At 42.7% G+C, this 8,145-nt stretch overlaps 1 protein-coding gene across 2 annotated transcripts in view; it reads left to right on the top strand.

The window, feature by feature from the left end:
- SETD5 (SET domain containing 5) overlaps positions 1–8,145 on the top strand; it is a 41,445-nt gene that overhangs the window by 13,054 nt on the left and 20,246 nt on the right. For both annotated transcript variants that reach the window (XM_009329942.1, XM_009329941.1), the window contains exons 8-15: positions 428–576; positions 902–1,019; positions 1,455–1,564; positions 1,850–2,096; positions 2,299–2,379; positions 4,741–5,004; positions 5,871–6,191; positions 7,807–8,049. In XM_009329942.1, coding sequence (XP_009328217.1) covers positions 428–576; positions 902–1,019; positions 1,455–1,564; positions 1,850–2,096; positions 2,299–2,379; positions 4,741–5,004; positions 5,871–6,191; positions 7,807–8,049 — 1,533 coding nt within the window. The remainder of the gene's footprint in view (positions 1–427; positions 577–901; positions 1,020–1,454; positions 1,565–1,849; positions 2,097–2,298; positions 2,380–4,740; positions 5,005–5,870; positions 6,192–7,806; positions 8,050–8,145) is intronic.

Raw genomic sequence — 8,145 nt, forward strand, 5'->3', positions numbered from 1 at the left:
AGAATTTACCATCCTCTGCAGAAGGAAAAGCTTGTGGTTTTTCCTCTGAATATGTGACAACCCACAATTTAGGGAGGATTTGAGTTATTCTGGCTGTGAAAGTGGCCGTAACTGCAGAGCAGTACCCTGTTAGCAGCAACTGACAGGTCTGGTTATGCCTCCTAGCTGCAAGACTGAAATACTTGGTCTGATAGATTTGTGAGACTTACTGTTGAAGGAAAGGAATAAGTACTCTTTTTCTTTTGATAAATATTATCAAGGTCATTGGTCATTACTAAACTGTTACAGAATAAACAGTATGTTCTCCTGGCAGAGTTTCTGTGTGTTGCTACTAGAGTAATTTTTCTTTTCATGTAGGTAAAATATTCTTCATGAGTTAGAGGTCTTTGGTTTAAATTCTCATATTTTGCTCTGGTTTTTGTTACAGCTGCAGCTGGGAAGAGTGACTCGGGTTCAGAAGCATCGGAAGATCCTGAGGGCAGCAAGAGACTTGGCACTAGATACCCTTATAATTGAGTATCGAGGGAAGGTTATGTTACGACAGCAATTCGAGGTCAATGGGCATTTCTTCAAAAAGTAAGAGTACTATGAAGTGATTAGTATGAGAGCATCATGGCACGGAGAGACTAGTGTCTCTATGGGATAATGCACGCTTACAGGGCCCTTGTCAGCTGTGCCATCCATAGAAACATGAAATCAAATATACAACCTCAGCTTGATGCTCTGCTTATGGACTAAAACCCTCTGAAGTAGATCTGTTAAACTGTGATGATGGAAGTGCATAAGCATCCAGAGCAATAGCACTGATGGAAGCGCTGCTTCCAGTGAAGTGAGGGATACCTGTTATAAGTGCCATGGGAATTGGGTATTTTGGGATTGAGACGTTCTGTTACTTCTCCAGGCCATATCCCTTTGTGCTGTTCTACTCCAAGTTTAATGGCGTTGAAATGTGTGTTGATGCCCGCACCTTTGGTAATGATGCCAGGTTCATCAGACGTTCCTGCACTCCAAATGCAGAGGTAAATTCTCACTTCACCATCACTGTAATTGCAAATACATGTTTTACACAGGCTTAATGCATTCCCTTTTTATAAATATTCAAACTTAAAATGCAGTAAATGGGGTAAATTTTCTCCATCTCTTGCTTGTTTGATGGTTTATACTTGGAAGATGAGAAAGTTTGGGAACATGAGTTTTTTCTTTGGAAGGAAAAGGTTTCTTTTATGGCTTTGCTTTGGCTGCAGAATGATAGTTAGGGTAAGCAGGTGGTAGTAAGTGTAAGTGGAAAAGCACAGGATGAGGCAAGAGCAGTGAAGCAGGCTTTTCCCTGTGGAGAATTTAGGATAATTATTCATGGAATAGATAAGAGCTACTTTGCAGAAGGAGGCTTCCCTCTTGGAAGTAAGAAGTGCAACTTGTGGAGATGTTAGTTTCTCTCTACTTTGTTTAACAAGGTTCGTCATGTGATTGCTGATGGGATGATCCACCTGTGTATCTATGCTGTTGCCACCATTGCCAAGGACACAGAGGTTACCATCGCCTTTGACTATGAGTACAACATCTGGTGAGTCCTTCACCTCGCCCAGGAGCTCTCCACTGCCCTCCTGGACTGGACATCTTCCTCCAGCCCTTTCCTCGCATTCTACATTTTGCTCCGTTTTCTACTGAATTGCATTTTCCGGCTATTCTGTCCAGTTCTGCTGGCATATTCTACAATAGAGGCCATAAGGTAGCCTGCTGTCCTTGCTTTGGCACGTGGTGAGATGTTTAGTAGGAGATGCATTGAATGTCTCTGTACAAGGGTTGAGAAATGAAGAGTGACACGAATTATGTTTGTGTTTTGGAGCAGCAACTATAAAGTGGACTGTGCGTGTCACAAGGGGAACCGGAATTGCCCTGTGCAGAAACGTAGCCCAAATGCTGCAGAACACCTACCTCCACCTGTTTTAGGCACACTGATTGGGGCAGAAACACGCCGGCGAAAAGCCCGTCGAAAGGAACTAGAAATGGAACAGCAGGGCATTGCATCCGATGAGAACAGCAGTCAACAAACGGAGGAAGTTCCTGAGGGACCTGCAGCAGCCAGTGACAATGAGGTAAAACCCTTGACGCTGTTACATATATTTTTATTATTCAGTGGTGTGGAATCTGATCCAGTACAGCACTGGGATCTTCAGAACAGAAACTGCAGGAGGCCTTTTTTAAACCTTTAGCACCTTAGATAACCATAGGAATCGTGATAACTTTAAAACAGTACCGGATTTTGTTTGACATGCTAAGTCTGCGCTTCTCTTTCAGGTGGCAGAGAAGGAGGAGAAACAAGAAGGGGAGAAAGAGGAGCCTGTAGATGAACCGGGAGCCTTGGTCCACAGCCGACGGGCAAGTACCTTTCTCAGTCTGGGTATCATCCCCCTTAGGACTTGCTTCATGCAGTGACCAGTAGGTCCAGTTGGTTATTTCACTTATTTCAATACAAATTCCAACTGTCAGTGGTCTTCAGTAATTTGATTTTTAAAACAAAACAAAACAAACAAAAACAGCAACAACAAAAAACACCCAGGTTGACTCCACATCACAGAATTTCTGTTAGGGTACTGCAGATTAGAAGGTATATGACAGATTTGTTTCCTGATTGGAAGGTTTAACTGTTACTTTCAGGGCTATTCTATGGTCTAAAACATACCATTAACAAGACAATCAGCAACAGATTCAAAAAAGGTAATTGCACCCTTTTATGTTCCTGCTTCCCTTCCTTATTGCCAGTACAAGAATCATAGGATCATAGAATAGTTTGGGTTGGAAGGGACCTCTAAAGGTCATCTAGTCCAACCCTCTCTGCAATGAGCAGGGACATCTTCAACTAGATCATAAGATGAACCAGAACCTGATCTTTGTTAAAACTTGACCCATTTTGCTGGGTTAGGTTTGTTAACATGTATCTGTTCCCTGTAGGGGTTCATAAACATGTTGCCATGTGGGAAAAGGGTAGGATCAAGTGGAAAAAGTTAGTAAGAGGGGTAGACGACCAACAGCACTATTGGCACAAGTCAACAAAATTTGCTATGGTCTTTATTAGGAAATCCCTTTGTGCTCCCAAATCATCTTAATCAGTCGTCTTGATCAAAATATTTCTTAGTGCTCTCGGATCTTTGATAACACAGTCCCTTCTCAGCCTTCTGTACTGAGTGGAGCTGGTTTTTTTTCTTGTGCTTCTTATGGCACCTGGGATTGCTCCCTGGATTAGAATGTTTTATGCATGTGAATGGAGGCTCTACTTAATTCATTAATTAAAAAAAAAATTCCAAAGCAAACAAAAAACAAACAAAAAACCACCCCAAAACAACCAACCAACCAAAAACCCAAGGAAGAAAAAAAGAAAAAGTGCTCCCATTCCTCTACCAGCCAACAAATGTACTGGAGCTAGGAGTTCCCTGTTTTTCATTTGTTCGCCAAGTATCTCGAACACCCGTCTTTCTCTGATTGGATATAGATCTTCCATGTGTAAATTTCCTGAGAATGTTTTAAATGTTAAGACAGTGCAGCAAATTGCAGAGCTGAGGGCCATCCAGTGGAAAGATCCTTGGATTACCTCATGGATTTTTTAGAACAGGCAAGATAAAGCAGTCAGTTTCTGTTGAAATTTGAAGAAGAGCAGTCTTCCATCAGACTGGCCTTAAGCTTGGAGGAAAGATTTCACTTTAATTGACAGTATAGTTCAAGAAGACTAAGTAAACTGTTAGTTTCCCATGAGCCTGTAAGCCCTGTTCCTGTACGTTGCACCAGTTAATCTCTTTTAATGAGATTCAGTTTTCTATACTTGGCGCCAGGTAAATACCTGTATCTATAGTTTTCCCAGTTTCTAATTTTTTTTTTATGTGTATTGAATATTTTTGAACGGAAAACTGTAAAGGCCAGACTGCTGTGACTGAGTATTGCTGTGTGCTTCAAGATACTTTCTCCTCCATAAAAAGTCTCGGAAGGCACTTGACCCCACGTCTTAAAATTCACTTGATTCAGCCTGGGTTTTGCCAGTCACTGCAGCATTATTGTACTGGGCCTTTTACATGCATAATTACCAATTATTTCTGACACAGCTAGGTGATAAAGATTTCCTGTCCTTTCTGTTTACCTAATAAATACCTTTGTTTTGCCTCTCTGCTCTGTTTTTCTTAGCCACTATGTAAGCTGCTAAGACAAAAGTTTTTGGTTTTGAGCTGGGTGATCTCCTGACATCAGGGAAGGAATAAATCTGGATCATTTTAGTCAGTTTGTGTGGTGTGTTATACTTGCTGCAAATTACTGATTCACTTGCTTCTGTTGCCTCTGGCTTCTGTTTGCTTCTAATGTTTGGTTATTAGCAAGTAGCTCTATTTGTTTCCAAGTCGTCTCTTCACTCTATTTATTCTTTCTTATGGTTTTTAGTTCTTAAAAATTATGCATTTCCTTGTGGATATTTTATAAGTATCACTGAGTAGTATCTAAGTGGTCCTATTTAAGAATAAAGTCTAGTTCTTCTAGTTACTCTATGAACACATGATTATGTTGTTGTTGTTCTGGGAAATTTGCCATGTTGAAAAATGCAAATATCTGAAAAGAACTGCTTCTCTCTGTCCCCTTTCTGGCTCTTGTCACTGCTATTTGGCAGTTGTTCTCCTTCCTGTGCTGCATCCCGTATCTATTCTTGCCTCTTCCTATTTGCATAATTTGCAGTGCTGACTTAAATTTACTCTTGTGTTCTAGTCCCGGGAAGACAGAAAGGTAGAAGCCATCATGCACATGTTTGAAAACTTGGAAAAGAGAAAGAGGAGGCGAGAGCAACCATCAGACCGTAACAGCACTGATGCTGAAATCAACATCAATTCTGAAGCTCCTGAGCTGGAGGAAGTAAAAACAGAGGCTCCTGAAACTGAAGACGGAAGTTCAGCACTGAGTGCTGCTGCTCCAAATGTTTCTAACAGTAACAGCAGTACTGGGGTGAACACACGACGGTCTTCACAAGTAGTGGTAAGACAAAGATAGGACTGTTTAACAGCTTGTAAGAAGCTCAGATGCAGCATATCTGATCATAAGATCATGCAGGTTGGGAGGAGCTTCATGGGGTCTCTAATCCATTCTGCGTCAGGCAGGGTCAGCTCTGAGGTCAGACGGGGGTGGCCAGGGTTTTACCCAGTCTTGTCTTGAATACCTCCAAGGATGGAGATTGCACAGCCCCTCTGGGAAACCTTTTCCAATTCATGACTGTTCTCACGGTGAAAAAATTTTGCCTTGTATCTGGTCTGAACCTCTCATTTCAGTGTATGTACATTGATGCACCACTGCATCTTCTTGGTGGCTTCAGTCTGGATGTAGGAAGACTGCTATTAGGTCCCCCTAAGTCTTCTCCGGGCTGAATGAGCTCAGCTCCTTCACCGAGTGGGCCCCTTCTGTACTGGTGTGAGCTTACATTGGATGCATAACTGCAGTGATTGAGGAATTCCTTTGCTTTTTCTTTGTTTTTTGGCCTGGTCTACTTCGAATGCATGTGTTCCCATTATATGGCAGGGCCCAGATACTTGCCTGGAATGATACGTGTCAGCTCAGATCAGGATTAAGAGCAGTTACCTTGAGACAAGTGGCAAGTTTCATACTGCTGCTTTCTTCCTTAAGACCAATGTTCTGGTTGACCCCTTTAAAAACACAGCAGACAAAACGATGATGTGCCAGTGTTTTAGAAGGGTCCCCAAAGCCATCTTATGAGCCAATATAAACAGGGTCCAACCAGATTTTATAAGTCAGGTGGTGTCAATGAATAAATCTCAATCCTTGATCCTGTATGCAGAGAAAAGGAATACTCTTGGAGGTGCTCGGACTAATGACAGTTTATATTGTAGGATGCTGTCCCCGAAAAAACAGTTACTAAGCCAGCTCCAGCAAAACCCTCCAGGCCCCGACCAAAAAGTCGCTTCTCTCGATACCGGACCAGTTCAGCACAAAGACTGAGAAGGCAGAAACAAGCCAGTTCCCAGCAAGCTGAACTCGCACAGGCTGTCCCAGAGGAAGGAAGCACTGCCAGCTTGGTAACCGCAACAGATGTCAGCAATGTAGAAGGTCCAGGAGAAGGCAGACAGTTGACGGGATCTGACCCAACTGCTATCCTGGCTGCAGGATCTCAGTCTAATCGAGCTGCAGTAAAGTACCCCAAAACTAAAAAGGTAAATATGATCGAGTGCTGAAACTGGAAAGGGGAAAAAAGAGGTTTTGTGTGGCCTTTGGGGGAAAGTTGGCTCAGGGGAAACAGTTCTTCAAAATAGTTGGAATTATGTGACTTTATATTTACTGTGCTATTTGTTCTGTAGTGGCTAAGAGCCCTCATCATGGTTCAGAACCTGGCTGCTCAGCCCTGTACATACAAAGGTCAGAAAAAGAAATTAGCTCATCTTTACAACAAGTCTGCGTAGACCTTAGATATCGACAAGGTGGTACAGCTGCAACAGGAAGGGTCTCACTTTTGGGTACGGCAAAGAGTCTAGAAAGAGGCAATTTATACAGCTTTGTGTATGCAGGGAAGAAACTGTTTCCAGCTTGAGGGGCACTGGGAGAGAAGGGTTGGAGAGGCTTGGCAACATAAGGAATTGGGTGGTGGAGGCTGAGCCCTGGGTGAGGGAAGGAAAAAGCAGATGTTTCAATACTGGTGTGGAGGGCAGTGAGAGGCTTGGGAGATGGCTGGCAAAGGCCACGAGGACAACAAGCTGTTTGTGTTGTTCCTGCAGGGGAATAAGGTACTAATAGAAAGGTGGGGAGAGCTGATGTGTTTGGATCTATGCACAGTAAGCTAGCAAAAGCTTTTGGCGGCAGCATGCAAAAGTGGTAGTTACAACTCTGATGGGGTAGCTGACATTTAAAAACTAGACGCTGATAGTTTTGGAAAAGAGCACTAGTTTTTTCTAATAAACATCCAAAAGAAAGGATGTTTATTAGAAAAGCTTGGAGGCATACAATCTCAAGAAGTTTTCTGCATAATCCCAGTGTCTTAGGAGCAAGGAGAAAAAGACTGTCAACCAAGAAAGTGACCCTAAATCAAGCAGCATAGAGGTGTAGTGAGACTTGCTTAAAAAAACCAAAACCACCTTGAAATAACCAGGGTGTTGCATCTTGTAAAGGATAGTAAAACAAAGGTTCTCTTGTGTATACCAGCAAGAGAACAAAGAGACAGAAGTGGAGCCGTTACGTAGTAAAGATCAGTTGAAATTTAAAAATAAATTTAGAATGGCATAAAAATGTGTTTGGTGTGGCAATCAGTGGCAGTATCTTTCTGGGATGGGGTGGGATGGCAGGCTGCGGCGTGTTTGTTTAGGACAAAGTATAAGAGGTTAGCTTTCAGCTTAGAATTGAAGACCAAGAGGGAATGTGACTGCGGACTATAATGTACAAGCTGGGAGAAACTTGTAAGGGAAGGGAGGAAAAATTGCAGAAGCTAGTGGGCAGCTGCCACATACCGGGCATAAATTAGCCATTAATACATTTAGGTTTGCAGCTAGAAACTGGTTTTGAACAAGGTGATCAAGTTTTGGAAGAACCTTCTAATAAGATCAATGGAGCATAAAATCGAGCTACTTCTGTAAAACTAGATTACCTGTTGTTGTGCCTGCAACAGATGAGAATTGGGTTTGACGCAGGAAGCCCTGGCTGTGTTCCTTCCTGTTGAGGAGGAGGGAGGTTTTAGCATGTGGGCTAACCTGAGCATTGCTTCCCCGTACACCTTTGTGCCATATTGCCTTTCTTCTTCACCTGTGCTAGTTGCATTGACATGTGTGTTTTCTCCTTCAGTATCTTGTTACCGAATGGCTGAATGACAAGGCGGAAAAGCAGGAGTGCCCTATTGAATGCCCTTTGCGCATTACTACAGACCCAACAGTTTTGGCAACTACCCTAAATATGTTGCCAGGTCTCATCCACTCCCCGCTAATTTGTACCACACCTAAACACTACATTCGTTTTGGTTCACCTTTCAACCCTGAGAGACGTCGGAGGCCCTTTCTGTTGGATGGAATTTACAGCTCCTGTAAAAAGGTATGTTTGCTCATGTGTTATGTTCAGGGGCTACATACTCATCAAGCTCTTACTGCCACCTTGTAAAGTTGTTGTGTCCTCTTTGAGCCTATTTCC

This window comes from Pygoscelis adeliae, unplaced genomic scaffold (genome assembly GCF_000699105.1).
Source record: "Pygoscelis adeliae isolate BGI_AS28 unplaced genomic scaffold, ASM69910v1 Scaffold208, whole genome shotgun sequence".
NCBI lineage: Eukaryota > Metazoa > Chordata > Aves > Sphenisciformes > Spheniscidae > Pygoscelis > Pygoscelis adeliae.